General features: G+C 39.1%; 1 protein-coding gene across 1 annotated transcript in view; it reads left to right on the forward strand.

Annotated features, from left to right (window-relative positions):
• Positions 1–21,457, forward strand: part of LOC140714747 (E3 ubiquitin-protein ligase rnf213-alpha-like) — a 194,113-nt gene that overhangs the window by 164,848 nt on the left and 7,808 nt on the right. The window contains exons 51-63 of the mRNA XM_073026278.1: positions 611–692; positions 786–820; positions 933–1,030; positions 2,084–2,237; positions 2,926–3,091; positions 3,201–3,295; positions 5,151–5,390; positions 6,793–6,925; positions 7,017–7,100; positions 12,665–12,848; positions 16,296–16,497; positions 16,653–16,730; positions 17,019–17,216. Of these exons, the coding sequence (XP_072882379.1) occupies positions 611–692; positions 786–820; positions 933–1,030; positions 2,084–2,237; positions 2,926–3,091; positions 3,201–3,295; positions 5,151–5,390; positions 6,793–6,925; positions 7,017–7,100; positions 12,665–12,848; positions 16,296–16,497; positions 16,653–16,730; positions 17,019–17,216 (1,749 nt within the window). The remainder of the gene's footprint in view (positions 1–610; positions 693–785; positions 821–932; positions 1,031–2,083; positions 2,238–2,925; positions 3,092–3,200; positions 3,296–5,150; positions 5,391–6,792; positions 6,926–7,016; positions 7,101–12,664; positions 12,849–16,295; positions 16,498–16,652; positions 16,731–17,018; positions 17,217–21,457) is intronic.

Consider the following 21,457-nt stretch of genomic DNA (forward strand, 5'->3'; position numbering starts at 1 on the left):
ACGTTGACTGTTTATTCATTTCCATTGATGCTGCCTGACATACTGAGTTCCTCTAGCATTTTGTGCATTTTGCTTTTGATTTCCAGCATTTTGCAGAATTTCTTGTCTTCTTAATTTTATATTCAGTAAAAGCTGAATCATTGGTACAAACATATGGATGGTGCACATTCTTAGCTGCATCTTGAACGAAGTATCTAGTTTCAGCATCTGTCAGTTATTGGCACTTAATACAGATTTGGGGTCTCCCAACCTGTGGTGAACTTCATCCTTGTTTTGATATCCCTTTCCTTTTATCAATGTCTATTTCTTATGAATTCCATATCAAGCATTTGGTGATCTGTCTTGGGATTTGGCTCGGACTTTTAAACTGCATACTAAAAGCTGAACAGATGAAGGGTCCAGATGTTGAACTTGTTTCCAGCACTGCAGGCATTTCTTAGAATTTCTGTCCATTTTTACGAATTAATTTATCATGTGCAAAGCATTTTGTTCCGGGCAGAATGAAGCATAGTGCAAAGACTCGCCTTACAGGGATATAAATAACAACCATGTTTAACTCTGCTAAAAGGACACTTGCTGATTTAATCCTTTTTCTCCAATGTACATTTAGAAAGCATTCCTACCAACAATGCCTGAAGATATGGTCATGGAAGCCAGGGGGTGGAATGGTTTGCAGTCATTTAAATGGTATGGTAAGTAATCAATTCAGTCCTTGAGTGCAGTTATACTTTTAAAACATTTTAATTTTAAGCAATCATTAACAAATACCTTTTTTTTCTTCCCAGAATGCAAAAATGGACATCCTTGTATTGTAGGAGAGGTAAAATCTGTTCTACTTTTTCTGCGTTTCATTTTGAACTGGCAAATATATTAAATACTGACTATGTTAAGTATGGCTGTGAACCAGACTTACTACTGATTTCTATTTCTAGTGTGGTCTGCCTATGGAAAAAACTTTATGTCTTGAATGCAAAACTGAAATTGGAGGAGTTAATCACAGGCCAGTTGATGGATTTTCTGGAGCTCATACGTACGAACATTTTCATGCTGATCAGATAAGAATATTCTCACCTAAATCTAATCAAACTGTTGCATATAAGCAATGCTTTAATTCAATGGATGCAATAATTTTGTTTCAACTTGTAATATTAGCTTGGTGTCTGTTTTAAACTATCCAATGAGGGAGATCACTAGATTCTGTTAAAAACTGAGTCATCCAGAATTACAAATTGACATATTGATGATGGTTGAAGATGAAGCCCTATTTAATTCTAGTTGGTTCTTTGTAAGCAAATTTGTAAATGTGTTTGAGAGGATATCTTCTGTAATCTTAACAGTACAGTTGATGTTAAAGTTTGGCGGTTTCATGATATAGAGTAATGTTTATTCTCAACGTGTGATAATATTTAATCCAGAAACTGATTATTATTATAATATATGATCCAGTACAACTGTATTGGTCTCAAGGCATCCTGTCAAGATGACTACTCCAGGCTTTCCAAAATCTGCAGTTAGTCGAAGCAGAAAAGCAGGAGGTATATTCTAAAGCCACCATTTGCAAGTTTCCTTCCGAAGAGCATGCTATCATTAGAAAGATTAAGCGACTCCTTTGGTATCTCTTGTCCTGTATATGGAAGAATCTAGCAAAGTACTGTGAGAGTACATTCACCACAGAGACTGCAGCTGTTCACAAATGCACTTAATCACTACCTTATGAAAGAAAATAAAAAATGGGCATTAAATGTTTGTCTTCCAGTTAATTATTTTAAGAAACGGTAGATGGTTTATTTTCCTAAATGATGTTAAGTAGTCTGCTCACTCAAAAACTTCCACTTAGTTAACAGTCAATGATCAAAACACATCTTTTTAGGGATGTTTGCAAATATGAGCATCAGACAGTCTGGTATTCTGAACCACTGATTATAAGGAGTTGCTGATTACAGCTACCAGTATTTAGTGCTGACAGCAGTGGAATTTACTAACCTAAGTAAAAGAATGGCTGCATTTTCTCCCATCGAAAGCATTCTTGTCCATTTCCAGTATTTATGGTGAAATGATTACAGGCAATTTATCTGATTTTTAGGACGGACAGAACACAAACAGGATACATCCTAGGTGATCCCAGCAAAAGAGAGGCAATTGTGGCTCCTGACAGACACATGTCCTTGGTATCATTTTTACTTGTGCGTCTGATGACACATGTGGCTATGTTCTTGGGAACATTAGAGGATACCAAGGTATTTATCAGTATTTTGGTTTGGTTTAATACTGTCTGATGTAATCCATCATATCAGTTACACAGTTACATCTATACTGTCATGTGTTACTTGCTGCAACTTACTTTAACACCATTATCAGAGTGTTGTAAAGACACCAGAGCCAATTTTGTTCTTGAGAAAGCCTGCTTGAAAATCAGTTGATACAAATGGAACATGATAAAGGATATGCTGAAGTAAATCAGAAGTTATTTACTTCTTTTGTTGTTAATTCTGACCACTTTACAGAAAACTAGAGAAAATGCATGATCTTTGAAGACTGGAACGGTGCCATCCATGAAAATTACACTCTACGTAGATTGATGAAAATCAAATCAGGAGTAAAAATGAAAATGGAGAGTACATAAGAGAACCATTAAATACATAGTCTAATGTACTGAATTTAATGTACCCAGGTTCTTCCTCGAAATTCTAGATGCTAGTCCCAACTTGACAACTCTTTAAAAAAAAACGAGAATGGATAGCTTGTCTGTACTTTTAATACGGCACAATACCAAATGATGCACAAGTACGAGTCGATTGCAAAGGTTTCACAACAGTGTATCCCCTTAACTTGTTCTGAAATTGCTAGATTACTTCAAAATGTAGATATGTTTTTTCATTAACAAACCAGAATAAAACTTTTCTTGTACTACATTCTTCTCCACAGTCAATTGAAGATATGATACAACCACGTGTTCAAGATCCAAGGAACTTTCTCTGGTGTCACATCCAAAAAGACGTAGAACAGCTGGAGAAATCACTGGCAAAAAATACTGATGAAACTGCCGTAGTTGTACATCTCATTCTTAGCCAACTCATTAAATTAAAAAAGTGTATGTATTTGCTTTCAAGTAAAGGAGTAAGGTTAACAAGTATTTCAAATTGTATTTTTATCTCTGCCTCTGAAATTCTCTATCTCTTTTCTTCATGTTCAAATTCTAGTCCCTTCATTTACACCGACAAACCTCTCCAGTAAAGAGGAAAGAAATAAATGGGAGATCTTCATTTCAGAAGAAGTAATAACTCCTGCAGTGAAGGTGAGATCTAATTTCTTTCTGTTTGTATTTATTAGACTAATGTTTCAATAATATGCCACTGTAAGTACAAGCTTTACAAATTTATTTGAAACAGAATATTGCAGCCATATTTAAAACTACTGGACAACTTGGACATGCAAGCTCACTGCTCAGTAGTGGTTCTGCTTTAAAAAAAAAATCAAATTCAATAAATTATTTATCTTTATTTGCTGACATTTGACTTCAGGTCTGAAAACACCAGCATTTCATGACTGTTATTCTCATAAACACAAGCGATTCTGCAGATACTGGAAATCCAGAGTAACACACACAAAATACTGGAGGAACTCAGCAGGTCAGGCAGCATCAATGGAGACTAATAAAGAGCCAATGTTTTGGGCCTAGACACTTCATTAGGACTGGAAAAGAAGGGGGTTAGAAGCCAGGTTGATGGGGTTGGGAGAGGAATATACCTAGACGGTGATCGGTGAAACCAGGTGAGTGGTGTTATTCACATTAAGATTATTTTATATGTTTACCAACTGTGTCGTCTGTTTTTTTGTTAAATGATTGAATCAATACACTTTAGCTTCACAGGATTTAGCTGCAGTGATAAGTGTGTCAGCAATCTGGATGCTGCTGCTTTTCTCAGCTTCACAAAGGATATTGTGTTCTGATCCTAAGACGTAACTCAGTAAATTTTGTGTGTGTTATATAAGTCCAGATGGCTTCAATATTTGTGAATCGGTACATCCAAACTTTTTTAGAACTCAGTTTAAAAGGGAAAAGTATATAGTAATAGTCACCTATCATTTACTAATGACAAGAAACCTTTAGGAAGAGGCTCTTGTTCAATAAAATTAAATCTGTTCTTAAAGTAAATCTAATACTGGTGGTGCTTTCACAGCAAAGATAATGATAAATAAGACAATGCTGCGGTGAGGAAGTGGATGAAGTTGAGATGTGAAATTAGAAAGTGACCACAAGAAAGAAATTTTGAAGTATTTTTACAGTTATTTAACAATAGCACCACAAGTATGTGTTTGGATATTGAAAAATAAATTTAAAAGGGTTCTCTTAACAGAAACTTAACTGAAAATGAAGATCAGTGGATTTTCCATATAAGCAAATGTGGAACAAGCACTTTAATTCTTTAAAGATGTCTAGTCTGTTAATATTTTATTTTTCCTCTCACTAAATACATTATTGGTCAATATTTCAAAAGTGTATTTATTTTTTACTGGTTTTTTAACTGACTGGGAAAATAAAGCCATAAGTAGTATTGTAGTCTAGCTCTAGGAGGAAGCATAAGGAGGGATTGTAGTATTTGTCGAGATTAATAAATTCAATCAAAGGCAGCGGTTTTTGTTATTATAATGAAAAATTTGATATTTTCAAACTATGGCACAAAGTGCATAATTTGTTATTCTGCTGCTTAAGTACCCACTTTAAGAGCCACAAGTTGAATTCTTGTATCCTAACACCAAGCAAGGCCAAAAATAGTTTAATTGCTTTTTTATAGTGGAATGTTCAAGGAAAGGTTGTGAAAAATTCTATCAGCTGATTAGTTCAAGGATATTTTAAAATAAAAATCCACTAAGGTCAGTCATTAACCACAGGCATTCTGATACTTTATCAATAAAATTTACATCCAAAGAAAAGTGACACTATTTAAAAGAAGTTTATTAACAGGAAAGCAGTTTGGAGCACTACCAAACCATCACATGACTACACATTCTTTTTGTTCTATTTTCATTCCTCTCTCTTTGGAAATATTTTCAAAAGTGTTACATGGAAATGTGCATAAATGTAGTTATAAATTGTGATGAATTAATCAAGACATCATAAGTTTACCCGTGAACATTTATTTTAACAGAATCTGGACAGGAAGCATGAGGATGCCAACAGGCAAATAAGTCAGGATGAAAGAATATGTTCAGATCCTATCATAAAAATTGTTTACGATGACCCCCAAACCATCCTTAAACTACCTAAAGAGAATGCTTTGCACTGCTCTACTATATGGACTTGTAGAAAGAGAATATCCATTGAGTATTTGAGACACGTACTGGGAGAAAACAATAATGTACCCATCCTGCAGAGATTTCTACAAAAGGTATGATTTATTTGGTTAACTTCTATATTTCAGCTAAACGTTATTATTAAAACATCTGAAGAGTTTTCAATCTCTCAGCATTAGTGTGTAAAAGAAGATCTTTAGGGTCACAAGCCCCAGGACATCAGTGGAGATGTTAAATAGACCAGAGCTCTAGACCGATCCAACTTTCAGTGACTGTCCTTCTGTTATATGTTCCAATGGTCCAATATCACAATGTTCAATTCCGTTAGCAGCTATTGAGTAAACACAACTGTCCATCCTTGCAAGCAACAAAAATCTGGGAAATATTCACGCATGGGCAGAGAAGTAGCAGGTAAACTTCACAGCACAAAAGTGTCAGGGAGAGAACTGATACTGATTAATATTGTCTTTGCTGAATCCTGTACCATCAAAACCCTGAGAAACTTCCACTGCCCAGAAACTCAACCAGACCTGCCTCATTGATACTGTGGCTATAAGAGCAGATCAAAGGCTGTGCAGCCTGTAATGAGTGATTCTCCTTCTGGCAACAAAAAGCCTTTTCACCATCTACAAAATCATAAGTCAGGCATTCTCTCATACATTGACACGGGGCTGCAAAATACACTGTGGTTATTCCTCATGGCTACTCCAACCACACCTCCAAAACCCATGACTTCTATCATAATGAAGGACAAATGCTTCAATTACATGGCAACGCCACTGCCTACAGGTTTCCCCCTCAGTCAAAGACACTGTTCTGTCTTGGAAAGGTGTTGCCAATTCTTGTTGCAACTAAGCTTAAATCTGAAAAATCCCTATGTGGTAGCACTAACTACATCTTCATTAGAATTTACATGGGGAAAAAGGGATGGGCAATAGTTGCTAGCTTTACCAGCAATATCCAGATCCTAATTAATTAATAAATAGATAGATAGATAAATAAATAAATATCTTAACAAAACTAGAGTATGTGGAAGCTAATGAACAAGAGGAATAGAAAGGTGATTGTTTCAATATGTGATTATCTGAAAGAATTAGAACAAGGATTTTAATAAGATTTTATGATTTTTGTACAGGAGAACATAATTCAAATATTCTTGTCACTTCTCAGTTCATCATCCAAAGTAAAATATGGAAATAGTCAGCAAGTCAGCCAGCAACTGTGGAGAGAGGGTCATAGTTGACATTTGAGGTTGATCACTTTTCATCTGATGGAAGTGTATCAGTGTTAAGTGATTATATTATTTCTCTTTCTCTCTCTTTCCCCACAAATGCTGCTTGGTATTGTCATTTCATCAAGGCATCTCTGCTCATATTGTTATTGGTTACAGTTATTTTTTGCATGTAAGATAATGAGCTGTAACTTAGTGATGCATGTTGTAGTGTGACTGTGTTCCTTGGCACTTCAGTAACCTGTTAACAATCTCCTGATCTATAGGAAGCACAGTTAAGGCTGGTGAAGTACCTGCCAGAATTACTGGCACTTCAGTATGACTTGATGAAAGAATTTCAGAATGCAACAGAAGTACCTAAGCAATCTGTTCATGATTTTCTTCAGAACTTCAGTGCTGGTAAGTATTTTTCATAGTGTGTGGTCAGATTTTTTTTGGTGGGGATAAAGTTTATTTGATGTTAAGCCCAGATATGCTTTCATTTCTTTAGAACCAATCAAGAATACATTTAAATCTCGAATCTCATGCTTTCTAAATGTATGGAACCAGCTTCGAACGTTCCTTGTTACTGGAGGTAAGTGTTACTTGTTATTTACTTCATAGATATAGTAAATCCAGAATGTATTTTAAGCTATTTGTATCACCGGATCTATTAAATCATTGCTAAATTCTCTGATAGGAAGTAAGTAATTCTTCACAGTAAGATAGTGAATCACATGCACCTCCTCCAAGCTTGTGTAACTCTCGCTTTGGCTGAAGTCCATATAGACTATGTCTACTGGACTGCCTCATTGACCTTCTTGATTACTTCTTCAGACAGTTCAGATTCATGAGACATGATCTCCCATACACGGAGCTGTGCTGATTATCCCTGATCACATCTGTCTTTCCAAGTACAACTTATCCCTTGCAATATCCTCCAGTAACTCACCTATAATGGATTTTACACCTACTGGTCTATAATTCTCAGTTTTTCTTGCAGCACTTGTAAAATAAAAGCACAACATTAGCCATCCTCCAGTCCTCTGGCACCTCATCTGTTGCCAATGATACATATATCTCAGGCATTTTTTCCATTAACTTCCCACAAGTGTTCTTGGATATACTGTACCTGATCACGTCCTAGATATTTATCCACCTTCATAAGTTTTAATAAACTTTGTACTTCCACTGTTGTAATGCAGAATATAATCAAGACATTCCCATTAGCTATCTTAAATTCAGAAGTCCAAGTCCTTCTCTACAGTAAAAATATTAGTTAAGGGCCTCATCATGTCCTGCAGCTCCATACATTGATGTCCAGTTTGGTCTTGGAGGGACATCCTTTTCACATCTACTCTATCTAGGCCTTTCAACATTTGAAAGGTTTTAATGAGATACCCCCCCTCATCCTTCTAAATACCAGTGAGTACAGACCCAGAGCCATCAAAATTTCCTCATATGATAACCCTTTCATTCCTGGAATTATTCTTGTGAACCTCCTCTGAACCCTTTCTAATGCCAGCTCATCTCTTCTAAGATGAGGAGCCCAAAATTGTTCACAATACTCAAGGTGAGTCTCACCAGTGCCTTATAAAGCCTCAGATTCACATCCCAGCTCTTGTATTCTAGACCTTATTGAAATGAGTGCTAAGATTGCATTTGCCTTCCTCACCACTGACTCAATCTGCAAGATTACATTTATGGTGTTCTGCACAAGGACTCCCAAGTCCTTTTGCAGCTAAGATTTTTGGATTTTCTCCCTGTTTAGAAAATAGTTCGCACATGGTCATGCATTTTCCAACATTATATTTCATTTGCCACTTTCTTGCCCATTCTCCCAATCTGTCTAAGTTCTTCTGCATCCTACTTGTTTCCTCAACATTACCTACCCGTCCGCCGATCTTCATATCATTTACAAACTTGGCAACAAAACCATCTAGTTCATCATCTGAATCATTTATATACAGCATAAAAAGAAGTGGTCCCAACACCAACCTCTGTGGAATACCACTAGTCACAGGCTGCCAACCAGACGCGGATCCTTTTATTTCTACTCACTGCCTCCTTCCAATTAGCCAATGCTCTAACCATGTTAGTAACTTTCCTGTAATACCACAGGCTCTCAATTTGGTAAACAGCCTCATGTGTGGCACCTTGTCAAAGGCCTTCTGAAAGTCCAAATATACAAAATCCACTGTATCGCCTTTATCTATCCTACTTGTAATCTCCTCAGAGAATTCCAGCAGGTTCGTCAGGCAGGATTTTCCCTTAAGGAAACCATGTTGACTTTGTCCTATCTTGTCCTGTGTCACCTTGACTCTGACATCTGAGGTCAGACTAACTGGTCTATAATTTCCTTTCTGCTGCCTTTGTCCTTTCCTAAAGAGTGGAGTGACAGTTGCAATTTTCCAGTCCTCTGGCAACATGCCAGAATCCAATGATTTTGGAAGGATCATTGCTGATGCTGCTACAATCTCTGACAGAAGCCTAGGGTGCAGTTCACCTGGTCCAGATGACTTATGTAGCTTTAGGTCTTTAAGCTTTTTGAGCAACTTCTCCCTTGTAACAGAAACTACACCCACTTCTCTTCCTTCACACACTGCAATATCTGGCACACTGCTAGTGTCTTCCACTGATGCAAAATATTTGTTTGGTTCATCTGCCATCTCCAATTCCCCCGTTATTATTTCTCTGGCCTCACTTTCTAGCAGTCCTATATCCACTCTCATCTCTCTTTTATTTTTTATATACTTGAAAAAGCTTTTACTATCCACTTTGGTATATTGCTAGCTTGCTTTCATATTTCACCTTTTCCCTTCTAATGATTCTTTTAGTTACCCTGTAGGTTTTTAAAAACTTCCCAATCCTCTATTTTCCCCCACTAACTTTTGCTTTGAATAAGAATGAATCAGTAAGTAGTCTAAGGAATGGTAAGTGAAGTTTAATTCAGGTAAGTGAATTCAGTGAAGTTAATTCAGGTAAGTAAGTATTAGATTTTTTGGAAGACAAATGAAAATGGTATTTTCACAATGAACAGTTGGACCCTGGGAGTGTTGCAGAACAGAGGGACTTGGAAGTATAAATATAAGGTTCTTTGAAAGTGGCATTGTAGGAAAACAGAAGAAAGCTTTAGGCATGCTAGTCTTCATCACTCGGAAAGATGCCTTCAGGATCCTAATTAGTCTCTCCCTTCTCACCTTAAATCTATATCCACTATCTTTTGGATGTAGTTGTACAAGATGTTGGTAAAGCCACATTTGGAATATTGTGTTCTGTTTCGGTTACCCTGCTAACATGAAGCTAGAAAAAGTGGAGAAAAGATTTATGAAGATGTTGCCTGCAGTGAGCTACAGAGAGAACTTGAGTAGGTTGGGACCTTATTCATTATTGTAGTGTGATCTTATAGATGTGTGCAAAATCATGATGTGTATATGGACTGTCTTTTTTGCAGGTTGAGTAATGAACTAGTGGGCATAGATTTAAGGTGAGAAGGGAGAGATTTAATTGGATCTTGAAGGCAAATTTCTGACCCAGAGAATGATCTTTATATGGAAGACCTGCTGGGGAAGGGTTTGAGGCAGGTACAATTACAACATTTAAAAACACTTGGGCAGTTATATGGAAAGCAAAGGTTTAGAAGAATATGGGTCAAATGCAGCCAGATGGGACTAGCTTGAACAGGCATCTTAGACCATAAGATGCAAATGTTTTGAGAGGCTGGTCAAGGATTACATCTGCAGCATGCTACCACCCAATCTGGGCCCCCTACAATTCGCCTACCGACACAGCTGATCGACAGATGACTCAATAGCCACTGCTTACCGTGCTTACACACCTGGAGAAGAAGGATGCTTATGCAAGAATGCTGTTCTTGGACTACAGTACAGCATTCAACACCATGGTTCCATCCAGGCTCAACAAGAAGTTCAGAGACCTTGGCCTTGACCCTGCCTTGTGCAGCTGGATTCTGGACTTCCTGTCAGATCGCCAGCAGGTTTTAACAGTGGGCTCCCTCACCTCCAACCCTCTGACTCTCAATGCAGGAGCCCCTCAGGGCTACGTACTGAGTCCCCTCCTTTACTCCCTGTATACCCATGACTATTGGAGCTAACCACAGCTCCAATCTGCTAATTAAATTTGCCGGCGATACCATGTTGATTGGCCTTATCTTAAAACAACGTAGAGGTGGCTAACAGGGAAGAAGTCATCTCACTGACACACTGGTGTCAAAAAAAAACAACCTCTCCCTCAATGTCGCTAAAACAAAGGAGCTGGTTGTGGATTACAGGAAGAATGGAGATTGGCTAACCCCTATTGACATCAATGGATCTGGGGTTGAGAGGGAAAACAGCTTCAAGATCCTCAGCATCCACATCACCGAGGACCTCATGTGATCTGTGCACATCTGCTGTGTGGTGAAAAAGATACAACAGCGCCTCTTTCACCTCAGATGGTTGAGGAAGTTTGGCATGGGCCTCTAAATCCTAAGGATCTTCTGCAGGGGCACAATTGAGAGCATCCTGACTGGCTGCATCACTGCCTGGTATGGGAACTGTACCTCCCCTAATCGTAGGACGCTGCAGAGTGTGGTTTGGACAGCCCAGCGTCCCAGTGGTGGGACAATTGTGAACTTCCCGTGATTCAGGACATTTACAAGGACAGGTGTGAAATAAGGGCCTGTAGGATTATTGGGGACCCAAGCCATCCCAACCACAATCTATTCCAGTTGCTGCCATCCAGAAAGCGGTATCATAGCACGAAAGCCAGGACCAACAGTCTCTGGGACAGCTTCTTCTACCAGGCCATCAGACTGATGAACTCATGCTGACTTGAATGTACTCTATATTACATTGACTGTTCTATTTATTATAAATTACTATGATGGCACATTCAGATGGAGAGGTAACATAAAGATTTTTACTCCTCATGTATGTGAAGGACGTAAGAAATAAAGTCAATTCAATTCAATATAGGAACAGAATTAGACCATTTGGCCCATTGAGACTGCTCTGCCAGTTCATCATGGCTGAGCCACTTTTAATCTTGGTTAGCTAGGCCAATTGGTCTGAAGGGCCTGTTTCCATTCTGTTTGACACTGTGACTCTGTGACCTAACTCTATCTGCCAGTCAACCCCTCCTCGCTTGGAGCTGCCTATTCCTTACTGGCTTTTGTCTGATCCCTGCCTCTCACCTCTGTACACTGGCTTGTCTCACCTCTACTTTTTCAGTTTAGATAAGGAGTTTCAACTTGAGAGGTTGACTGTCCATTTCTCTCCACAGGTACTCCCTGACCCTCTGAGTTGTTCCAGCTGCTCATTTTCCTCTCCAGATACTGTCACCTACAGTCTGTCTCCAATCCTACACAGGATATCAGCATAGAACACTGATGAGATTTGATGAAGGTTCCCAGCCTGACACATAGACCCTTTATTCCTTTCCATAGATGCTGCCTGACTTGCAGAGTTCCTCCAACTTTTTCTGTGTTAATCAGGATAAAATGTTTGATCAGTGGTGAGCCACTTGTGCTGAACTTCAAAGGAGATATTCAGAACTACAAGATGCAGTCATCCCAAGGTGCACATCAGATATTAGTGGGACTAATCTGCAGGATGCTGAGATTTTGCTTGTTAAGGCCCTCAGCACCAGAGTGGGAGGTTATAGAGTAGCTAAACAAACCCCCTCTGCAAGGAGGTGCAAGAAAAATCTCTGAGAGCAGACTGAGTAATAAATAGCCCCTTACTCTGTGGCATCTGTCAAAAATCCAAAATATTATGAATGATCCTGTGGCATTCAAAAACTTTTCCAAAAAAGCCCATCCAATGATGCTTAAATACATAAAACAGTCTGAAACATTTGTAAAAAAAAAACTTAAAATATCTTTTAAAACTAAGTTACATTTTTCCATTAGATGTACAAAAGGGAGTACAGAAATAATAAATGTAATTTTATAATATGTACTTTTATGTAATTCATAAATGAGGCACCACATGTAGTTGAAGCAGTGCATATTAATAAAATGGGTTGGCTCCTGAGGTAGATAATACTGGAATGAAATTGAGAATAACATCTTAAAAAATACAAAACTGCAATGTATATGTTTGAAGATTTTCATTTCTAGTTGTGATGAAATTATTTGTTGTAAATTATAAATTACAGGTGAAATTAAGATTCCTGAAGACTATTGTGCTTTAGATTTGGACATGCTAAACTGTCAGCTTGAAGTTCTCATTCCCCGACGACAAGGTCTTGGTTTGTGCTCCACTGCATTAGTCAGCTACCTCATTGCTCTACAGAATGACTTTGTTTATACAGTGGAGAAGTACACTACTGAATCTGAACCGTGAGTTTATGTTTGGTGCTTTATTTCTACCATCCTTTGCCCTGCAATTCCATTTTTTGTAATATTACATTACCATTCAACAATGTAAAATCAAAAATATTCATCCAGTTTGGCAAAAGGCAATTAAGTACAGAGAAACTGAGTCGTGGCTGAAAGAAGGCCATAGTTGGGAGCTTAACATCAAAGGATATACGTTGTATCGAAAGGACAAGCAGGAAGGCATAGACAGTGGTGTGGCTCTTTTGATAAGAGATGGAATTACATCTTTAGAAAGAAGTGACATAGGGGCAGAGATTGTTGAATCTTTGTGGGTGGAGTTAAGAAACTGCTGGGGTGAAAAAGAAACCATATGGGTATCATATATAGGCCTCCAAGTAGTAGCCAAGATGTGGGGTTGAGGTCACGAAGGGAGCTGGAAAAGGCATGTAAAAAGGCTAATGACACAGTTGAAATGGGGGACGTCAATATGCAAAGGGATTAGGAAAATCAGGTTGGTGTCGGATCATGAGAGGGAATTTGTTGAATGCCTATGAGATGGATTTTTAGAGCAGCCTGTGCTTGGGGCTACTTGGTGAAAGGCTTTCTTAGATTGGGTGCTGTGTGATAACCCAGATCTTATTTGGAAGCTTAATTTTAAGGAGGCAGTGATCATATATGATTGAATTCCTACTGCAACTTAAGAGGGAGAAAAACATAAGTCACATGTGTCAGTATCACGATGGATTAAAGAGAATTACAGAAGTGTGAGAGTGGAGCTCGCCCAGGTGGATTGGAGGGGGATACTGGTGGGGATGATGGCAGAGCAGAGATGGCTGTAGTTTCTGGGGATAGTTTACAAGGCGCAGGATGGATAGGTCCCACAGAAAAAGTTGTTCTCAAGTGGCAGGGTTAGGCAACAGTGGCTGACAGGGGAAGTTCAGGACTGCATAAAAGCCAAGGAAAGAGGATATAAGGTACCAAAAGTGAGTGGGAACTTGGATGATTGGAAAGCTTTTAAAATCCAACAAAAGGCAACTAAAAAAAGCTATAAGAAGGGAAAAGATGAAATATGAGGGCAAACTAGCCAATAATATAAAGCACAATACCATAAAGTTTTTTCAGTCATTTAAGGAGTACAAAGGAGGTGAGAGTTGATATTGGACCACTGGAAAATGATGCTGATGAGTTAGTAATGGGGAACAAAGAAATGGCAGATGAACCTAATGGGTACTTTGCATCAGTCTTCACAATGGAAGACACTAGCAGTGTGCCAGAGTTCTATGAGTGTCAGGGAGAAAGAGTGAATGCCATTACTATTACAAAGGAAAAAGTGTGAGGCAAACTCAAAGGTCTTACGGTGAATAAGTCACCTAAACCAAATGGACAACCCCCAAGTCCTGGGAGAGGTTGCTGAATAGAGAATGGATGCATTGATCATGATATTTCAAGAATCACTTGATTCTAGCACGGTCCTGGAGGACTGGAAGATTGTAAATGTCACCCCACTCTTTAAGAAGGGAGGAAGGCAAAAGAAAGGAAATTATAGGTCGGTTATCCTAACCTCAGTGGTTGGGAAAGTGTTGGAGTCTATTATTAAGGATGAGGTTTCAGGGTACTTGGGGACTAATGATAAAATAAGTCAAAATCAGCATGGTTTATGAAGAGGGAACTCTTGCCTGACAAATCTGTTAGAGTTGCTCAAGGAAGTAACATGCAGGGTGGACAAAGGAAAGGCAAGGGAAGTCACTTATTTCAGTTTTTAGGAGGCATTTGATAAGGTGCCACACATGAGGTTGTTAACAAAATAAAATCCTATGGCATTACAGGAAAGATACTGGCATTGATAGAGGAATGGTTGACAGGCAGGAGGCAGTGAGTGGGAATAAAAGGGGACTTTCCTGGTTGACTGTCAGTGACTAGAGGTGTTCCTCGGGTCAGTATTGGGACTACTATTTTTCACATTGTTTATCAGTGATTTGGATAATGGAATTGATGGCTTTGTGGCAAAGTTTGTGGATGATACAAAGATAGGAAGAGGGGTAGGTAGCACTGAGGAAGCAATATAACTGCAGAAGGATTTGGACAAATTGGAAGAATGGGCAAAAAAGTGGCAGATGGAATACAGTGTTGTGAAATATGTGATAATGCATTTTGGACAAAGAAACAATACTGTGAACTATTATCTAAATGGGGAGAAAGTTCAAGCATCAGAGGTGGGTGCAGAGAGACTTCGGAGTCCTCGTGCAAGACTCCTAGAAGATCAATTTGCAGGTTGAGTCTATGGTGAAAAAGGCAAATGCAATGTTGCATTTATTTTTTTTATTTCAAGGGGGATAGAATATAAAAGCAAGGAGATATTGCTGAGCCTTTATAAGACACTAGTCAGGCACTTGGGATATTATCATCACTTTGGGCTCCATATCTCAGAAATGATGTGTTGTCATTGGAGAGAGTCCAGAGAAGGTGCACGAAGATGATTCCGGGAATGAAAGGGTTAACATGAGGAGCGCTTGGCAGCTTTGGGCCTGTATTCACTGGAATTTAGAAGAATGCAAGGGGATCTCATTGAAACCTGTGGATTGTTGAAAACACTAGATAGGGCGGATGTGGGGAGAATGTTTCCAATGGTGGGGTTAACCAGAACTAGAGGACACAGCCTCAAAATTGAGGGGCGACTTTTTAGAACTGAGGTAAGGAGAGTAGTGATCTTTGGAATGCTTTGCCACAGACTGCAGTGGAGGTCAAGTTCATGGGCATATTTAAGGCAGAAGTTGATCATTTCCTGATTGGTCAGGGCATCAAAGGATATGGTGAGAAGGCAGGAGTATGGGGTTGAGTGGGCTCTGGGATCAGCCATGATGGAATGGCAGAACAACCTTGATGGGCCGAATGGCCTAATTCTGCTCCTTTGTCATGTGGTCTTTCCTAAGGGAAAGAAAAAGAATCAATGTTTATTTGCCTTTTTATTTGAGGGCATCTAACACTTACCTGAAGTGAAATATTATGAATCCCATCAGGGCTTTCAATGTCAGTGTTCAAATTGTCAAAATTAATACTATTTTGAAACAGCGGCAGATACAAAAAATCTGAAATAAAAACAAAAGTTGCTGAAATTATTCAGGGCAGTCCATATACATTGTGGAAAACAAAACTGTTAAAGTTCAAGATCATTGTGAATGTTTCTCATACAGATATGACCTCAGTTTTCTACAAAAGAAAGGGTAATGTTCAATTGGGAATTAATTGCTGAAAATTTAAGTACCGTGGAAGGTTACAATGACACGTTGCAAAAATGGTAACTACATTGTGGCTCAGTGAATTAAAATTTAATGTAACTTTGAAGTTGCTTTGTATTGCAATTGTATAAGACATAGGTAAAATACATTGCAAACACTTAACTACAAGTCAAGCATAAGCATAATTTTTAATCTTGTGTTTTTCTATCTGAAAATTTTATGACCTTTCTAGATACGTGGTCACTCCCCAGGATGTATCAGACTTGCATGTAATCAGATATGAAATTGGAAAAGATCTGATTCCCCTTTTTTCATCTAACTGCCAATACTCAATGGAAGAAGGAAAAGAAATTGTGACCGAGCATGACTTCAAGAGAATGGAACAACAACTGACTAACAGGTTCTTAAAGGGAAAGCCACTTATTAGCTTAAAAGTAAGTCACCATAAATGAGGGTGATTCTTGGTGTTTAATTTTATAAATAAATCCACACAAACTATCATTAACTGTGAGAAGCAATTCCATAATAATGGAATTTGTGAAATGTGTCAGTATGGTGCTCTAAATGGACATGCCTCATCATTTTTCAGGGAATACCTACTCTGATTTGCAGACAAGACAGAAATTATGAAATCATTTTTAAAGATATAAGGAACAGAATTGCTCAGGTACCCATTTTGTTATTTCAAATACATTTCAAGAGTTACTTTGCATTTGTTCTTCTGGAGGGGTTTGATTTCAGGCCAATAATGTTGCTTCAGAACTAGGTGATTGTTAATAAGCAAAAGCAGAGCCCAGGGAGAGGATGTGAGGGGGAAAAGAACAGGTTACTTGACAGTATGAATGATGGTGCAAGGAGAAAGGTAGTGCTATTTACAGAAAAGTAAATAAGTTGGGGAAGAAAACAAACAGTCATAACAGCGAAGAACATTAGTGATTTTTTTTCTCTCTCTCAGGAATCACTCTCAGCCTCTGTTATTAATGCCATAAGTGTTAAGCTACAGTCATACAATGAGGTATGTGAAGCATTCACTGCCGTGGAGGTCTCTTCAGGATTTTTGGCCATGTCAGGTGGGAGTCCTGATCTAGAACTGGTTGTCTATTTGAAGGAAGTATTGCAGATGGAAGGACAAATAACACCTCACGTAATGGAAGTGAGTACATAATTTATCCTGTTTGCATAATAAATTACAGCTTCAATCAGATAGTGAAATTTTGCATTTGAACCTATTGTAAAGTATTCTAATGTATGTATGAATTCTACAAGGAAAGTTTCAAGATAAAAATGATGTGCACAAAAATGAAGATATTCACATGAATTCTCAATGGTTCCTGGTGAATTGTCAATCTGTCTCCATTAATAGAATTCTTCTCTTTTGACTCAGAGCTTATTAAGTTGAAGTCCTGCTCCATGAGGCAAGTGCAGCATTTAAGCGTATAGGTCAGTGTAATACTGAGGGACTTGTATGGTTTTAAGTTGTGGTTTTTCAGGTCAACGGTGAACAATGACTTACTGTAGTTCCTTGACAGCACAGAGATGCTGACAAAAAGATACTGTCCATTCAGGCAACTTCAGATTTCAGGTGGATAGGGAAACAATAGGATCATAGAGTCATAAAGAAGTACGGCAGAGAAACAGGCTCTTCAGCCAATCTAGACCATGCGAAAACCATTTAAAAGGTCAACCTGCACTGGGACCATAGCCTACCATACCCCTACTATCCAAACTTCTCTGAGACATTGAAATTGAACTCGCATGCACCATTTGTGCTGGTAGCTCATTCCACACACTCATGACCCTCTGAGTGAGAAGAAGTTTTCCCTTATGTTTCTCTGGTGTAGAACCACTCAACCTCAGTGAGAAAAGCCTGATTGCATGCACCCTATCTATGCACCTCATAATTTAGTATACCTCTATCAAATCTCTTCAAAATTTTCTATGTTCTAAAGAATAACCTTGCACTTCTCTGCATTAAATTTCATCTCCCATTTTTTCAGCCCATTTCTCCAGCTGATGCAGATCCTCTGCAAGACATTACAGCTTTCCTCACTGTCCACTACACTCCCAATCTTGGTGTCCTCTGCAAATTTGTTGATCCAGTCAACCACATTATCATCCAGATCATTGATATAAACAGCAAACAACACCAATCCCTGCGGACCACGAGTCATATGCCTCCAGTCAGAGAGGCAACCCTCTACTACCACTCTGTGGCTTCTCCCCCAAAGCCAATTTACTACCTCATCCTGAATGCCAAATGACTGAACCTTCTTGACCAGCCTCCCATGCAGGACCTTGTCAAATGCCTTACTAAACTCCACATCGTCAACATCCACTGTCTTGCCTTCATCCGCTTTCCTGGAACTTCCTTAAAGACCTCATTAAGATTTGTTAAACATGAATCTGAATAAAAATTGAATCAACTACTGGAGATGATGAGAGAAATGTGGCCTACATTTTGTGATATTATTTGGCCTGTCATTCATTTTATGGAACGAGGATAAGTGAGCCACCATTTTGTGATGTAATAAAATAGAACTGTATTTTGTAAGGTGGCACGTGGCCACCATTTTGTGAGGGAGCTAAGCATCGTTTTCTGAGAGTGAATCAGCACAGAAAGCGGTGTATTTTGCCAAACTTCAAACATTTCTGACTTCTGCATAGCTACTCAAATAAATAATATATTAATTCAACTTCTGCAAATGTTCTTCAATTAATGTAATCTAAAGTAATAAATGGGCAATAATGTAAAAAAAAGATCTGTTAAACATGACCTACCATGCACAAATCAATGCTTACTGTCCTTAATCAGTCCATGTGTATTCAAATACTTATATATCCAGTCCCTTAGAATACCTTCCATTAACTTTTCCACATCTAATGTCAGACTTATCGACCAATAATTTCCTGGTTTACGTCTAGACCTTTTTAAACAGCAGAACAACATTTGGCTATCCTCCAATCCTCTGGAACCTCCTGTGTCACGAAGGATGATTTAAATGTCTCTGCCAGCACCCGAAAATTTCTGCAGCTGTCTTCGGTTGGGTCCAAGGGAAAACCTTGTCAGGCCCTGGGGATTTATCCACCCTGATTTGCCTCAGGGTAGCAAACACCACCTCCTGCGTAATCTGTACAGGGTCCAGGAAGTTGATGCCACTTTGCCTAACTTCTATAGACTCTGTGTCTGTCTCCTGAATAAATACAGATGCAAATAATTCATTTAAGATCCCCCCCCCATCTGTTTTGGCTGCACAAGTGGATTACCTTTCTAGCCTTCCAGAAGACCAACTTTTTGTCCCTTTGCAATCCTTTTCCTCTTAACAGATCTGTAGAATCCTTAGGATACCCCTTCACCTTGTCTAGTAGAGCAACTTCATGCCTTCTTTTAGCCTTCCCGGTTTCTTTTTAAGAGTTCACTTGCATTTCTTACACTCCATAAGCACGTCTTTTGTTCCTGCTTGCCTACACCTGCTATGCACCTCGTTTTTGTCTCTTAACCAAGGTTCCCTACACTTGTTATCTGTAACTTTTATTCTGACAGGCATTTACAAGCTTTGTACTATCAAAATTTCATTTTTGAAGGCCTCCCACTTACCAAGTACACTTTTGCCAGAAAGCAGCCTGTCCCAATCTACGCTTGCCAAATCATTGCTGATACCATCAAGATTGGCCTTTTACCAATTTAGAATCTCGACCCGTGGACCAGACCTATCTTTTTGAATATTCACTTTGAAAGTCATGGCATTGTGATCACTGGATGCAAAGTATTCCCCTACACAAACTTCTGTCACCTGTCCCGTCTCATTCCCTAATAGCAGATCCATTATTGCACACTTTCTCATTGGAACTTCTACGTACTGATGAAGGAAACTTTCTTGAATTCAAACTCTATCCCATTTAGTCCTTTTAGAGTATGGGATTCCCAGTCTATGTGTGGAAAATTAAAATCATCTACTATTACAACCTTATGTTTCTCGCAGCAGGTTGCAATCTTTTTACATATTTGTTCCTCTAAATCCCTAGGAATTTTGGGTGGTCTGTAATATTGCTCCATTAACATGGTTATACCTTTCTTATTTCTCAGTTCCACCCACAACACCACACTAGTCAAGTTCTCTAGTCTGGACTGACAGAGCACTGCTGTGACATTTTCACTGACTAGTAGCTCCACCCCTCCTCCTTTAATCCCCCTCTACTTATCATGTCTAAAACAATGGAACCCCAGAATACTGAGCTGCCAGTCCTGCCCCTCCTGCAACCAAGTCTCACTAATGGCTACAGTGTCATAATTCCAGGTGTTGATCTGTGCCCTTAGCTCATCCACCTTTCCTACAATACTTCTTGCATTGAAATAATACACAGCTCAACATGTCACATCATGCTCAACATCTTTTTTAATTTGTCTAAGGTCTTACCAACATCTCCCTCCACGAACTGTTCTGGCACTCTGGTTCCCATCACCCTGCAGTTGTAGTTTAAACACCACTGTGTAGCACTGTGGGCTATTAGTCCCCCTCCAGTTCAGGTGTAGACCATCCCTGGAAGAAAGCACAATGATCGGAAAATCTTGTGTCCTCCCTCCTACACCAACTCCTGAGCCACATGTTAAACTGTATAATTTTCCTAGTTCTGACCTCACTAACATGTGGCATGGGTAGCAAATCCTAAGATCACAATCCCTGGAATTTCTGCCCTTTACCTTAGCACCTAACTCCCTGAACTCCCTATGCAGAACCTTGTCACTCATCCTCCCCATGCCATTGGTCCCTACATGGACAACCTCCCACTTAAGAAAGCTGATAACTCAATCTGAGATGTCCCGGACCCTGGCATCCAGGAGACAACATAGGATTGGGGAATCTCATTCTCGACCACAGAACATCCTGTCCATTCCCCTAACTAACAAATCCCCTATCACCATGCCACGCCTCTTCTCCTCCCTTTCCTTCTGAGTCACAGAGGCAGACTCAGCGCCAGAGATCTGACCAACTGTACTCTTCCTTAGATGTTGCCTGGCCTGGTGAGTCCCTCCACCATTTTTTGTGTGTGTTGCTTTACCTAGAGCTTTTCTTTCTTTTTTTTGCCTTCTCTGACTGAAGCCTCGAAGACCTAAAGCTTCCCTACTCTAACTCTGTCCACCCTACTATGGTTGCTGCGCTTGCCCTGCCTTCCTTTAATTTGCTCTTACTAATCAATCCCAAATGCTGATCGGTCATTGTTCATAGCTCGAATAAGCTGCCGTGCTCCGCCGCTGCCTTTTTCTACTCGGTCTGTGGACCAGAGTGAAATTACCTCCTCTCAAACTTCTGATGTCCTGATTGGTCCTTGGTCAGAGCTTAAAAATCCTTTCCATGCTGTATGACTCAATGTCTCCATGACTCTTTGTAATGTCCA

The sequence above is a fragment of the Hemitrygon akajei genome, chromosome 22 (assembly GCF_048418815.1).
Source record: "Hemitrygon akajei chromosome 22, sHemAka1.3, whole genome shotgun sequence".
Classification (NCBI taxonomy): Eukaryota; Metazoa; Chordata; class Chondrichthyes; order Myliobatiformes; family Dasyatidae; genus Hemitrygon; species Hemitrygon akajei.